Source organism: Antechinus flavipes, chromosome 4 (assembly GCF_016432865.1).
Source record: "Antechinus flavipes isolate AdamAnt ecotype Samford, QLD, Australia chromosome 4, AdamAnt_v2, whole genome shotgun sequence".
Lineage (NCBI taxonomy): Eukaryota > Metazoa > Chordata > Mammalia > Dasyuromorphia > Dasyuridae > Antechinus > Antechinus flavipes.
In genome coordinates, this window is record NC_067401.1 from 370,521,249 (window position 1) to 370,536,027 (window position 14,779).

The window sequence follows — 14,779 nt, forward strand, 5'->3', positions numbered from 1 at the left end:
TGGATTCTCTTTTTATTTCTCTATATATTCTTCTCTTGGTGACCTCATAGATTTAATTATTATTTTTTGGTTCAGATGACTCACAGATCCACATATTTGGCTCTTCTAAGTATCAGTTCCACATTACCAACTAGTCATTTCAAACTAGATGTCCTAGAAATATCTCAAAATGCAGTATAAAATATAATTAATTTCCCTTCCCAACATTCTTCTAAACTTCCCTACTTCAGTTGAAGACATTATTATACTTCCCAAATTTATAACCATGGTATTATCCCAAGTCTTCATGCATCTTCACTTCACATATCCAAATAATTGCCAAATCTTGACATTTTTACCTTTACAAAATGTCTTATATTTGACCTCATTTATCCATTCACTTAGTCATTACCTTAGTTTAAAAAAAAAACTCATTATCTCTCATCTAGATTATATTAATGGCCTCTGAATTTATCTCCTTCCCTCAAATCTAACCTCACTTCAATATGTTCTTCACACAGCTTCCAAAGCAATTTTTGTTTGCTTAAGTTGTCACTCTCCTACTCAACAAACCTCAGTTGTCCTCTGTTCTTATAGCAATGATCATAAGCTCAATAGAAACAGGCCACTCAACCACACATAAGGATCCTTGCAAATTGTATTTTAACTTAAAAACATTATATATGCAGTATTGTATTTTTATTATTTTAATATTTCCCAATCACATTTTAATCTGAGGCCAGACCTCAGAAGTATGAGGAGGGATAGATTTAATACCTCTGACTTTTGAAGGTAAAATATAAATTTCTTTGTTTAGCATTTAAGTTCTTCACAATCTAGCCTCAAACTATCATTTCAATCTCATTTTATGTCCCCTTCCAAAAAGACCATTATCCTGCCAAATGGCCTTTTTGCTTCTCATATATACCACTCTATCTGCTGTTTCTTTGTCTTTCCCATCCATCCTTGTGCCTTGGATGAACTCCCTCCTCAATTCTGCCTCATAGCTTCCCTTTTTTCCTTTAAGTATAACTTAGATACTGTCTTCAAAAAGAAAGCTTTCTTTAAAGCTAATGCCTCTTCACAAGCTATTTTACATTTAACTACTTTTTATTTATTTATTTATATTTATATATTTATCTTTTTTCTTTATTCACATGTGGCAAGATATAGATCAGGACCTTTGGAGATGGGCCTGGATGCAATGGAAGACCTTGGCTTTTTTTAATCTAAGGTCTTTTAACCCAAATAACTGAGGCAATGGCCAATCAATGATTAAAACTAGGTAAGAAATGAGGCAGAAAATGGTATCTTTTGCCTAATTAAAAACAGAGAGAGAGACAGAGAGAGGAAGGGAGAAGGAAGGGAGAGAGAGGGAGGGAAGGAAAAAGAGGGAAGGAAGGAGAAAAGGGAGGGAAAGAGAGAGGAAGAGAAGGAGAGAGAGAGAGAAGGAGGGAGACAGAGACAGAGAGAGAGAGAGAGAGAGAGAGAGAGAGAGAGAGAGAGAGAGAGAGAGAGAGAGAAGAGAGAGAGAGAAGAGAAGAGAAGAGAAGAGAGAAGAGAAGAGAAGAGAAGAGAAGAGAAGAGAAGAGAAGAGAAGAGAAGAGAAGAGAAGAGAAGAGAAGAGAAGAGAAGAGAAGAGGGAGGGAGGAAGAGTGGGAGGAAGAAAGAGAGAGACAGAGAAAGAGACAGAAAGACAGAGAGAGATAGAGACAAAGAGGGGGGGAAGAGATGAGAGAGGAAAGGAAGGAGAGAGAGAGGAAGAAAGGGAGAGAGATAGAGACAAAGAGACAGAGACAGAAACAGCAAATGACAAAGACAAAGACAAAAAGACAGAGAGAGGTAGAGAAAGACAGAGACAGAGAGAGATGCAATCTGGGAGGGAAAGATCCTCAGGGTTTCTGACCAAAAGAGAAACTATGGTGATTTCCTTCTGAGCCAATCAGGGCCCAAATAATGATCAAATGGCCTTGGCCTGGTACTTATTGCTGGTCAATCAATGAGATCCATAGTGATTTGGATTTAAGACACGGTCCTAACAAACCCCAAGATATCCTGTGAGATTTCAGAGATAAAAATACACATTCCTTTGGACAAAGCACCCACTGACAAGGGTTATGATCCCCTGTGTGGATAGAAGAAAGGGAAGGGAAAGAAAAAAGAAAAGAAAAGAGGAGGAGTAAATGAAGCTAGTGATTTTGCACAGCCCTCCCTCACTTAAAATTAATTTACTTGCTAATCATGGTATCATCTCCCTGAAAATGAAGGATGAACAACATACACATGTCCTGAATATCGCTGCTTATAGATTATCTTTGAGAATGTGAATTGTTTAATTCTTTGTATTTGTATCCCTAGCATAATGACTGGCACAAAATATACTTTATCAATACTTGTTGATTGATTAAGGATAAAAGCCCACAGCTTGGAAAGGTGTAAGACAATAACATGTGATGTTTCACTGAAAAAAAAAAAAAACTAGTGGTATGGCTCTGATTTTTATGCAACCTTGTCTGGTCTGCATCCTTCTTAAAGTCAGTCTAGAAGCCTTTAATAAATGCTTACAATGTGTCAGGCTCCATGTCGTCCACCTTCACCACTAGGATAATGACATTTCTGATACTCTGGTGTCTGACCCGGCTACTTTCTTGGTTACCCTCTTGTCTATTAGATTCTGATTTGGAACCAGGCCCTCCTTGCTTAGGAAAAGCTTTTTTCTGTACCAATTGGGCATCTGGAAGAAATATAAAATATATATAATCTCTAAATACTTATGCAAATGATAGGTTTTTTTTTTCTGTAAAATCGTTGATTTGTATCCTCATGAAGGTCTAATTTAAAGGATCAGTGTTGTGATAAGTTTACTTCCAACTTATGCTTCTGAAAATATTTAGACCAATTGCACTCACTTTAAAATGCTTTTTCTCTAGTATTCAATAGCTTTATGACCCATGATCAGGTTATTCAACTACTCTGTGCCTCAGTTTCTTTATCTGTAAAATGTGAATTTGACCAGATTACTTCTAGGTTCTCCCCCAGCTTTAGTTCTTTGACACTATAACATATCTAGCTTGCTGAGGGGAAAATAACTTTGAGAAGGAATAAAAAGAAATATTGGTCTCTGTAACAAGATTAAGTATGAGTTTTGCTCTATAAAATGCTTAATCATCACCTTTGTTTTACAACAGGAAAAAAAATGTTTCTCTGTGTTAATAGGAGCATTTCATATGAGGATCTATATATTCTAAACTGTATTTCTATCTAAATATGCAATATAGATGGAGAAATCAACAAACAAAAAGTATATAACCCTATTTTTGGCAGGAGGGAATTGGAAAACCTAACATATAGTCAGAGCATTACATAAATGGGCTAGTGAAAGTAATGCATTAAAAATCTAAAGAATCATTAAAAATGCAATAGAAATATCATGGGCAAAATAAGGAGAATTTGCACATTTTCTTGAATAAAAAAAGCTGTTTCACAGAAAAAAATTAAAACAGTGCAAGAGTTATTACCTGATATACACAATTGATATACTTGATATACATAACCTGAAAACCTAAAGGAAAGGCACCAGAAAAAAATTTGACATAAAATGAAGAATGCAAATTGTGTTCCTTTTGATTGCTCCATCTGATGTAGTGGGAAGACAACTAGATTGGGAGCCAGAAGAGTAAGGCAAGCTCTACCTCTAATTAACTGTCACATTGGGCAAGTCCCATGACCTACCCACATCTTGGTTGCTTCATTTATAAAAATCAAGGACTTGGATTAGATAGTTACTGAATTATTCTATGAAATTCTACAGACAATTGGTCCATTTGCTTCTGTATGTGTGGCCATAGCTTCACACACAGGTTCCTAAATCATGTGCTTACCATAACTAAATAATGATGAAATCACAGAAGGCATCATAGCATAAAGTCAAACCCAAGAGAGGCTATTAAAAACTTAGCATTTCTAGTTCCCTCATTGATGTTAATTTAACTCATAGAAAGAAAGCACAGAAATAGTATTCATTTTCATTAATGTCTTAAAACTGTGGGAATATGATTTCTTAAATGTATAGATCAATAATGAAGCTAAGTATAAATTACAAATGTTGTAGCAAAGAGACTTAGGGATCCTGTTCTCACAAACTAAAACACAAAGTATTGGTCTTTTACACAGGGAATGTACTAATGAAGCCAAGGTCATAGGTTCAATTCCCATAAGAGCCATTAGCTTCATTCTGTTCCGTGGCCACAGATTGTTCTCTTAACCCTGGGTAGCTAACATTCAACTGAATACCACTAGTCACATAGAGGTATGGATGAGAGTGTTTAGATGGATCAGCACAAATCCAGCCCCACTACTGAAAAAGAAATCAGGTTTAAGTGCCAGCTGCATTGGTAGCATAAGGAGGGCAATTTATTGTTGGTGATGGTCATTACTGTTATAAAAGAAGCTTCTAAAGTTATATTACTCATGTCAAGGGACTTCTTGCTGATTTAGAAAATGAAAAAAGGAGAGTGGCTAAAACGGAAGTAAAAGAGTATAGGTCTTACATAAGCTAGAAAGTCATGAGATATTTGGGGAGAATGAGTAGAGTTACAATAGGACTACTTTAAATGTAGTTGCAGTATTCTCAAGTAGAAACAAGACATTTTTGAGGTAGATATTTGAAATGTGAGCTTCTGAAATTTTGCATGGATTGGATAATACCTATATTCCTCTCCATTATGACAGAGTAGATCAAAGAAGACATTTGCACAAATTGACCTTGTGTCTGTATAATCAGCAACATTAACATTAACATACGAAATATTCTAACCAAACCCTTTCCTCAAACCATTTAATACTATCCATTTACATGGCAATATATTTATCACAGGGACTCCTGTGTTTTGCTAGACTGTGACTCTTATAAGAGTATAGACTGTCTCTCATTGTTTCCCTGACACTTATCTCAGTGCCTGGAACATAGTAAGTGCTTAATAAATGCTAATTGACAGACTCTTAAAGTCATGCCCTCTTGTGACAGTGAAAGCCATCCCTAATTTAGAGATTAATTTGGGGAATCATTATAACATAGGTTTAGAGTTGTAAGGGAATTCAGAGTTTATCAGATATATCTCCTTCATTTCACAGATGAGGAAACCAAGGCAAAGAGAGTTTAAATAGTTTGCCCAGCATCACAAAATTCATTAGTGTCTGATGTGAAATTTGAACTGAGATCTTCTTGGTTTAAAGATCAGTCTCGCTATTAAATGACATCTCAAGCCTCCATGTTTAGATGAGCTTCATAAAATTATAATGACTGATTATTTAGAACTTTATAGAAGATGGGGTTACAAGAAAACTACCAGTTAAAAACAAAAACCAAAAACTTGATGGTTTTGTGGTACAGGGGCTTAATGTATATTACTCACTACATGTGAATGAGATATTTTCATTATTTTGCTCATATATCAATGTTTCACCTGATGATGGTCGTCAGGGAGAATGCTTTCTTATTTGTTGCATGTTCTATATTCCTTTAGGATCCATGTTGAATATAGTTACAGTGGGTTAATTTCCTATAAAATGGACATATGGGACTGTGGTCTACAGATTGGTCATTTCCCTGGATAGTCAGCTTTTAAATCAGTTAAAATACTCCTTAATCTCATTCTTTCTGGGTCAGACAACGCATCTGAGGAAATCAATGTTTTAACCAGTGGTTTGCGTAAAGCATGTGCTACGACACCCAATCCATACTCTAGTATAACTATGCTTCTGCTACTGTTTTAGTCTATGGCATGACCAGTTTATATCTAGTTTCCTTTCTGAAAAATGAAATTTAATTTTCACATAATGGAGTCAACTATGTTCTTTATCATGTGAATATTCCCAGGAGGCACCATGCAGAGCTCTCAGTAGGTGTGCATTATATGCACTGATCACAGTTATTACTTTTGTAGTTTATCTATCAATGGGATTATGGGAAGAGGGCATTGCTACAGAAAAGAAACTGTGATGAAAGATTTTGATACCTTAAAATGGATGAGTTTCCCCAAAGAGAAACAATAAAACTCTTTGGAAACTCTCTGGATCAAATTCAGATCTAAAATCTGGCCTTTTGCCAGAGTGGTAATTGCATTTGAATTGAGCTATAATCCTTACCACCTCTGAAAACAATAAGAATAAGGAAATGATACATAGTATCTTTTTAAAACAGTGACATTAAGATCATTCAGCATTACTAGCCAAAACTGTTTCCTTTTAGAACAAAATTATTAGTTTCGTTTATAGAAAGAAAAGATACAATTACATGCAATTAAGTTTTTGTTGTTGTTGACTTTTGTTAAGTATGAGAATAAACCTAATTTCTACAAAAATGATGTCTCAGGTATACAACTTATGAGTATAAACTCATTGTGCATAACATCATGGGGTATGGATCAAGCAAGGAGGCAGTTGTGACTACTTTAGCAGGAATCCCAGAGAAGAGTACTACACTGGTTGTGCAGGATCTGAATCATACAGCAATTAAAGTTGAATGGTCTAAACCAAGTAAGTGGATTTCTAAAGTTTTTGCTCCTTTTAAAATGCTTGTGTTGACAAAGACTTCAGGTACCTTATGGACTTATCCTGTTTTAACAGGCACAATCTAGACCTGGATTAATCCTAGGTCTGAAACCTGAGTAATTTTAAATTTTCTTTCTAGGTGTTTATATGATTATAAGCTCTCTGAAGAAAACACCTGATTTCATTTTTGTCTCTATATCTCCAGCACTGTGTTTTAGTATGTAGTCAATGCTCAATAAGTGCTCATTGATTACTTGATTAGTCAAATGCATGATATGATCTTGAAGGGGGAGGACAACTGTTCCCTTTATCACTCTGAGATTGTGTTCTCTTTGATCAGGATCTCCCAGGCTTCGAGGATTCCAGACAGAGCTGGAAACCTTTTAGGATGAGAGAATCAACTCCCATAGGAATTCTAAATTCTCATTCAATTGAGGATCTGATCTGATCTGTCCCAGCCCCCACCTGGTCTGATCTGCTTGGACTGTGCCAGCCCCCACTAAGATACCCAATGTAACAGCTTTTCTTAATCAAAGTCTTTGCAGATGGACCAAGGTAGCTCACTCAGCTGCCAGGACCCTTCTGCCCACTAAGCAAGCATTCTTAGGGCCAAAACTCAATTTTCCAATAAGTTTCCCACTATAAAAGTCAGTATCTTGATAAACAAATTTCTATGCAACAATAAACTTGCATTTTGCAAATAATAATTTGGGAATGAGTGAATTCTTTCACTCTAAACCTGTGGCCGATTTAAAGGGAATTCTTAACAACTCTCTTATTGCCACTAACCTCTTGACCACCAGGAACTGAGACCACTCAAACAACATCAGTCTGACCTGGTCATCTCAATAGCTAGAATAACCAAATTGCATGGGATTAGTAATGAAAAAACTGATATTTCTATAGATCTATGACTACTTAAAAATGCTGTCATCTCTCGTTTCTATTTTCCCATATACTTTTCAGTCCTTTACAATCTAGCTTCCAGATTAATCACTCCATTAAAACTGTTTTTTTCCAAAGTTATCCAAAATTTTCCAGTTGCCAAATCAGTTGGTCTTTTCTTAGTCCTTTTCTTTTTTTGACCTTTCTCTAATATTTGATATTACCAACTGTAATTTTTCTATGGAAACTCATTTTTTCTTTCAATTTTTGGTAACAGTTCTCATGGTTCATCTTTCAATTATCTGATCATTTCTCAGACTTCTGTGCTAAATCACAACCGATATAATTTCCCCAGAATGTGGGTTTACCATCACTGATCTGGCCCCTCTCTATTGGAAATTCATCATCCCATAGGTTTATTTATCTTTACTGTATAATGACTCCCAGATTTGCAGCATTTTACACATATATTCTCATCTGGATTTAAGAATAAATCAGAAAGTAGCTACTGTAGATAAAGTTCTTTTTGTTTTACAGATGCTAGGTTTGGTGATTTGTCCATAGTCACACAAACTAGTGTCAGAAATGAACTTTGAATCATAGATTTTCCTTATTCCAAGTCTGTTATTCTTTCACCAAGGATGTAATGTCTCCCTCTTTAGAATGGTATTTGGCAAATGATGATCCTTCAGGTGCTCTCCAGCTCAAATGGTATGAATATCCATTTTGGCAATGAGAACAAAAAATAAAACAAAACTGAATTCATCTTGGAGATGGTCAATCTGATCATCCACATAGACAACCCAAGCCTGAGGCCACTGAGAAAGTTTAATCACTATGGCTTTGTTAGATTTTTCCCTCTAAATCAAGAAGGTGAGGAAAAACTTGCTTTTTAGATATATCAGTAAAAAAAGGTTTCTGACCTCTATGAATGAAAACCATCCATTTTCTGAATGAGAAATAAAGTTACAAAAGGCTGCCAGGCAACTAGCTGGCTATATAACAACTCCCACTCCCTTCTGACCCAGCCTAGATTTTGAAGCAGCCTAGAAGAAAAATGCTTTATATTTCATTACTGGTCCCTTGAGTGATTTAGTCCCAATTTGTTTGCAACGTTAATTGGAAATTAAAACCGACACCAGTTGTGTTGATCTACATTGTCACTAAATAACTAGCACAGGAGAAGTATTATTAGCTCATCTTAACAAATGGCTATCAATCCTGGAGGTATTAAGAGCATGCCATATTCTAATAAACTGTGTCACTTGGATCATGTGTCCATTTAAACCATTTTAATGGAAGGATAAAGAGGTTAATTGATGCTAGTGGATATTCTCTGAAACATAGAAAGGAAAGCAGATAGACTTTCACGTTAAGAGTATATTTCAACTTGGGCATGTGTGAATCTTTTTTGTAGAGATGGACTAGGTTGTATCATTTATTGTGAACCCTCCCCTTGCATTTAAATAGGAAACTTGCTCACAAAGCAAGATTCCCCCCCTTCCCCCAGATGACTTGCAAATACTTCTGTTTAAAGATTGGCTGGCGAATTTTCGATGGTATAGGCTCTTTATTTTATAATTGCATGCCTGAAGTAAGCTTGCTTATAAAAACTGACAAACTTAATAGATCTGAAGCAGCTCACTGAAGTTTCATTACCTTAGTAATCTGAACCTCTGACCTTCTGTATGTAGGTAATGCAATCGGCTTTTATTTCCATTCGTACCATAGAAATTTCCCAGATACCTATTTGTGAATATAAAGGTTAAATATCAAAAGAGGGTCATCTTTCTCAAAGCATGGTCTTTTATCATTTTCTTTCTAAGAACAATGCTATCAAGTAAGTACATTAGTTATTCTCTTGCCCAAAAAATGCTACTGATTTCCTACAATACTAATTTTAAATTGTTTTCCTGCTTTGTAGGGCATAGTTGACAGGTAAGGGTATACACTCTATTATCCAAAAAGAAATTTTAAAAAGTCATTCTTTCTCTCTCCATTTCCCTCTCTCTCCTTCTCTTTCCTAATTTTTGTCTTCTTCATTTTCTTTCTGCCTTTTTCTCTTCCTCTTTCTTCCTCTCTCTTCCTTTTGTCTCTGTTATGTTTTTGTGTATATATGCATGTATATTACCTAAACACCCACAGAGATTTTGAGATATAATATTTGTTGACTATTAGAGTTTGGAAAATCCTGGAATAGGTACTGCCAAAAGAAGAAAAAATGGTTCAGAAAGTATTGTCTCTGATCTTTAAACATCAGATCATCAAAACCCAGGCTCATGTAATATTCTAAGACTTCAAGCTTTTTATAGTCCAGCCCAATGTACAACTTTTCCTAGGAGTACAAACACAATATGGGAAAACACATCAATAAAGAAACACTGGAAAAGCAACTACAGTAACCATACTCCTTACAGCATTGCTGCTTTGGTACCAAGAAGTATCTTTTGCCTCTCTTGCTACACACCTTATTCCATACTTGTCACTGAATGCCCCACTGTGCTATTCCTAGTATCTGGACTCCTTTAGTTGTCAGCTACCTCTGAGACTTAGAGAATCACAAAATTTTAATCAAAAATAATACGAGTTGATGCCTTCCTGCTCCATATATTCACTACTCTGTATTCTCTTTTGCAGCAACAAAAGATTCCCAGATAGAGAAGGTTGGAAAATTGGGAAGAGAAACTGTGCTTACTTAGTTTTGCCTCTTAGCTACTCCAAATCTTCATATTTAAGCCTTAGATGACAGAATTGTATCTTGTAGGTAAGATATTTAGGTAACTTAGTGTGAAATTTGTAAGAGGTGAATCATCATCAGAAAATGGAAATAAAGTTCTGAGAATAATATGGTTAACTTTCTGATCTGTCAGTCAAGCTGGAGAACTCAACTTTAACTGAAAGACCTCATAATGAGAGTCATCTGTACAATTAACTTATTCATTCATTCTCTCATTCATTCAACAAGTATATTTTGCCCATCTACTGCAAAAGATAGCACTGTTCCATGAATTGTGTGAATATAGAGAAGTATTAGCTTCTTGGTTATTTTTGGTTCCTGTGGAAGCTGACAGTGGAGTTGAACAGAGAAAATTAAATACAAATGAAAAGTAAAATAACAATTTAAAGGGTAAATAGTAAATCAAAACAACAGTTGGACCTTATTGCTATTCACAGTTTTGCCATTAATTGACTTTGAACAAATCATTTAAACACTGTGGACCTCATTTTCTTCATGAACAGTTTGAACCAGGTTATCTCTAGGGACTTTTCCATCCTCAAAATTCTATTATCTGTGTCATAAAGTAGTAGTATAGAAATAGGTATCTAATGTATATAGATAATAAATACTAGAGTTTAGGAAAATCATTGATGTAGCAGGAAGTAGTGAGGGAAGATTTCCTGGAGAAGTTATCAATTGAGATAGAAATTGAAGGAAAATAGGATTCATAAGGTGGAAATGAGGAGGAAAAGTATTTTGCTGGAGAAGGATAGCATAAACAAAGAATTATAGAGAAAGTGGAATCAAATTTAGAGAGACGAGTTCAAGTTCCATGTTAAAAAGTTAACTGCATACCATTTTCAGCTCATCTAGACCTCAGTTTTCCTCATCTAAAAAACAAAGGAATTGGAGTGGATGTTCTTTAAGGCCCTATGCTCTTATGAAAATGAAATGTCCAGTTTGTCCGAATTAGTGGATCTATAAAGATGAGCAATAATGAAATAATATTGTAAATGAAAATTGAAGGCAGTTTTGAAGGCCCCTGAATATCATGCTTTATCTTTTAATAAATGGAAAAAATAATTATAAGTGCATACTTGGAGTGTGTTGATATTTTGTTAGTGCCTTCTGACTGCTACCTATTACCCAGAATTCCTTATTAAAGCCTATCAATCCTAGGCCTCACACTATGTTTTACACTTATCTTTCCATTTTCTCTCATCAAAATATGTTCTCACGAAGCACTGAAAAAACACACGTGTTCTTTTTCTAATAAAATAAGTCATGCCAATATGTTAATAATTGATGATATTTTAGTGTGTTATTGTTCCCAGGATTATTATTATACATTAAGAGAATCAAAATATTTTACCTGAAAGAAATGATACTAAACAATGGAGAAACTTTGCCATGTCCTAAAATCACATTAAGTGACTAGTCTTGTCTGGGTTTACCCTGGGGTTAGTTGGAGTAAACATTCATCTGTATGATTAATAGTACCAGTTAAGTAGCATTGATTTTGTTCCTCTGACCACTTGTATTGCATCAGAAGAATCAGAATTTTCATTGAAAGCAAAAATTTTCATTTAGTTCTTCATGAGAGTTGGTTGAATGAATATTCAACAAATGTTTTTGAATATATAACATTTGTAAGGCTTAGTGCTGGGTGCCATAGAGAAATTTAGATTTTGTCATTTTTTTGTCCAATACTTCCTGCCATTTTTTGGAGTTTTCTTGACAAAGATATTGGAATAGTTTGCTATTTCCTTCTCCAATTCATTTCAAGATAAAGAGCTGAGACAAAGAGTTAAGGGCCTTGCCCAGAGTCACCCAGCTGGTAAATGTCTGAAACAAGATTTGAAATTAAGTGTTCCCAACACTCTGTCCACAGTGCCACCCAGCTTCTAGGAACTAAAATAGATTGCTAATATGAACCATTGATACACCAAAGACTTCATAAATACTATTTGATATCTAGAGAAAGAAATGGTTTATTTGAAAGTCTGGCCTTTAGCTTTCCATAAGAAAAAATCCACTCCTCAGAGTTTAATGAAAATAGATTATCCAAAGAAAATACATACCATTTCATAGGACTATAGAATTAGAAGCCAATCTCCTTCTTTTGTAGATGAGGAAACTGAGGCAGAGAGAAGTTAAATAATTTGTCCAGGGTCACATTGCTAATAAGTGTGTTTATGGTAAAATTTGGCACATAGAGAAAGAAGCATACAATGGCTTTTCTAATTAACTTTTGAAAGTTAATACAGTATATATAGAGTGGAGGAATACCACTGGGACAAAAGGCTCCAGAGATGAAGGGATTTCTGGGGAAGCCACTTTTGTAGAGATGGTAGTTGCAGTATGGGGTCAGGCTGGGCTGCTGGGATGCATGACATCAGGTACCTTCCAAAATACTTGTTCTTATTCACTTTTTTAGAACAGTTGTTTCTAGCTGCAGAAGTAGAAATAGTGGCAATACCTTCTAAATGCTAGTATCATGATACATAGTCCCAGTGTCACCATCTCAGTTAAAGTTCTAGTAGTGCTAAACCTAAATTCTAGTCTCAAAGATGATAAAGTTATTAACAGAACAGTATTATACTGTTTTTACTTTATACTTATACTTTTACTTTAAAAATAGATTTACATCTATTTTTGTGACCTTTAAAAAGGCTTGTAGGGAGATAATAGAGTCAGAAAAGGTAACTTAGAGAAAGGAGAGGAAAAGGGAAAAAAGAAAAGAATAGAAAATATGCAGTGATAGGAACATATAAAAGAAAGAGATGAATGTGTTTTGGAGATAATGAAGTATCAGTTTTGACATCCTTCAAAAGTTGTCTCTTTGTCTTTAGAAGGATACATGGATTATAACCAAAAGTGAGAACTCTGGGGAAAATGAGTGATATTTTCTGAAAATGTAGTGAACCGAGTTTTTAGGGTAAACAAATTGTACACTATCACAGTATAAATATTTTAAAATAAATGCTCTTCTTTGCACACCACTAAACTGTCATTTAGTAAAGTTTGTTAGCGCATAAATTGTACCTTTAAATATGGAATATTCTACCAGAATTGACTTTAACCAATAATGACTATATGCCTGAGTTATTCCAGTAGTGTTTATTTTGTTTTTGCTATTATAGCATTCTGTCTACCTTAATTTTCTTGATAAAATAAATTTCTAAAATATAATGTTAAAAAAAATTGAGGGAAGTTCAATTGTTTCCTGCCTCAGGTCAGAAAAGTTAGTTATGAGAACAGAACCAAACCATCCTGGGAAAATGAACATTGTTGTTACTTTAAAGACTTTTAATGAAGGAGCTTACAAAGATTTCCTTGGTCACTCATTCTAAGCTTCCCCAGAGATCGCTTTCTCAGCTGTAGGAAATTTATACAGTGCAAACTTTATTCCAGTACACTAAGATTAACCACATTTACAAGGTATCATGTTGATTATTTAACAGCCCTGAAAGACTTACAAGGTGATGTTGAGTATTATACCCTCATCTGGAGTTCTGCTACATCAAATGAATCAGTGAAAATCCTGCCAGATGTAAACTATTTTGTAATTGGTGACTTAAAACCAAACACAGAGTATCGGATTTTTATTTGTATCTTCAATGGAGCCCATAACATCAACAGTGAAGTACTACATGTGACAACTTGCGATGGAGGTGGGTCTAGAGCCTCAGGACTACTTGGCTTCAGATATGGGAATGAAATTGATTGATTTTTGTAAAGGTTGAGATCAGTCATCCTTCCATTATAAAATTTCCGGTATTAGAGAGGAAAGAAAAAATGGGGGTTGGGGGGTGGGGTGGGGGATGAGGGGGTAGAAGCTAAAATGCTTAAGTGCTAGCTGCTGTCAAGTGGCAAATCAATAAGCCATCCCACGAAGACTGAAGCACAAAGCTTTAATAATAGGTTATTAGCCCAGTTTGTTCCCTTTTTACTTGGTGTACTGAAGCTGTTGTATACTAAGGTTGAAACTGATTTCACAACTACAAATGGTAGCATTTTGAAAAAATTAATGGTTTTTAAAAGAGATGTACTCCATGAAGCAGTGGGTTTCTGACACAAGCAAATACAGTGCCTTCCCTGAGTCACCAGAAATAGAAGGTGGAAGTTCAGTCACAGAGAAAATTTGCCTATGAGTCATTTCCAAGCCAGTTAGCAAGAGGGAGGGAGTAGGGAAGCAACTTGTGAATCTGAAATGTGGCCAGAATGGGCTTTCTAATCTTTTTTGCTTTATAAAGTCTCATTATAAACATTATAATATCATTACCTCCCAAGCAAGCGTTCCAGGTCATTAACCCAGCACTTTAAGTGCAGATCTCATTTCCCTTTGTGGTGTCAAAGGTCAGCACCTTTTGTTTATAAAATAGAATTGATCACAAGGACAATTTTTCAACTAGTTAAGATGGGTTCTTATGATAAAAATAGGTCTTTGTATAGTTATTCCTGACATGCTTGAATAATTGTGTAATTTAACGCTAAGCAAGTTTTTTCTAGTGTTAGATTTCATCATTACCTATGGTAATCAACACTCAAAATCATTTACATAATGACAATATTGCATTATTACTTCATATTGCTTAAGTTATAAGGCTAGTGATATTAATGATTTTTTTTTCATTTTCCTCT

General features: G+C 35.0%; 1 protein-coding gene across 1 annotated transcript in view; it reads left to right on the forward strand.

The window, feature by feature from the left end:
* The window catches only part of USH2A (usherin), a 998,601-nt gene that overhangs the window by 722,862 nt on the left and 260,960 nt on the right, over window positions 1-14,779 (forward strand). The window contains exons 43-44 of the mRNA XM_051996749.1: window positions 6,353-6,516; window positions 13,600-13,809. Of these exons, the coding sequence (XP_051852709.1) occupies window positions 6,353-6,516; window positions 13,600-13,809 (374 nt within the window). The remainder of the gene's footprint in view (window positions 1-6,352; window positions 6,517-13,599; window positions 13,810-14,779) is intronic.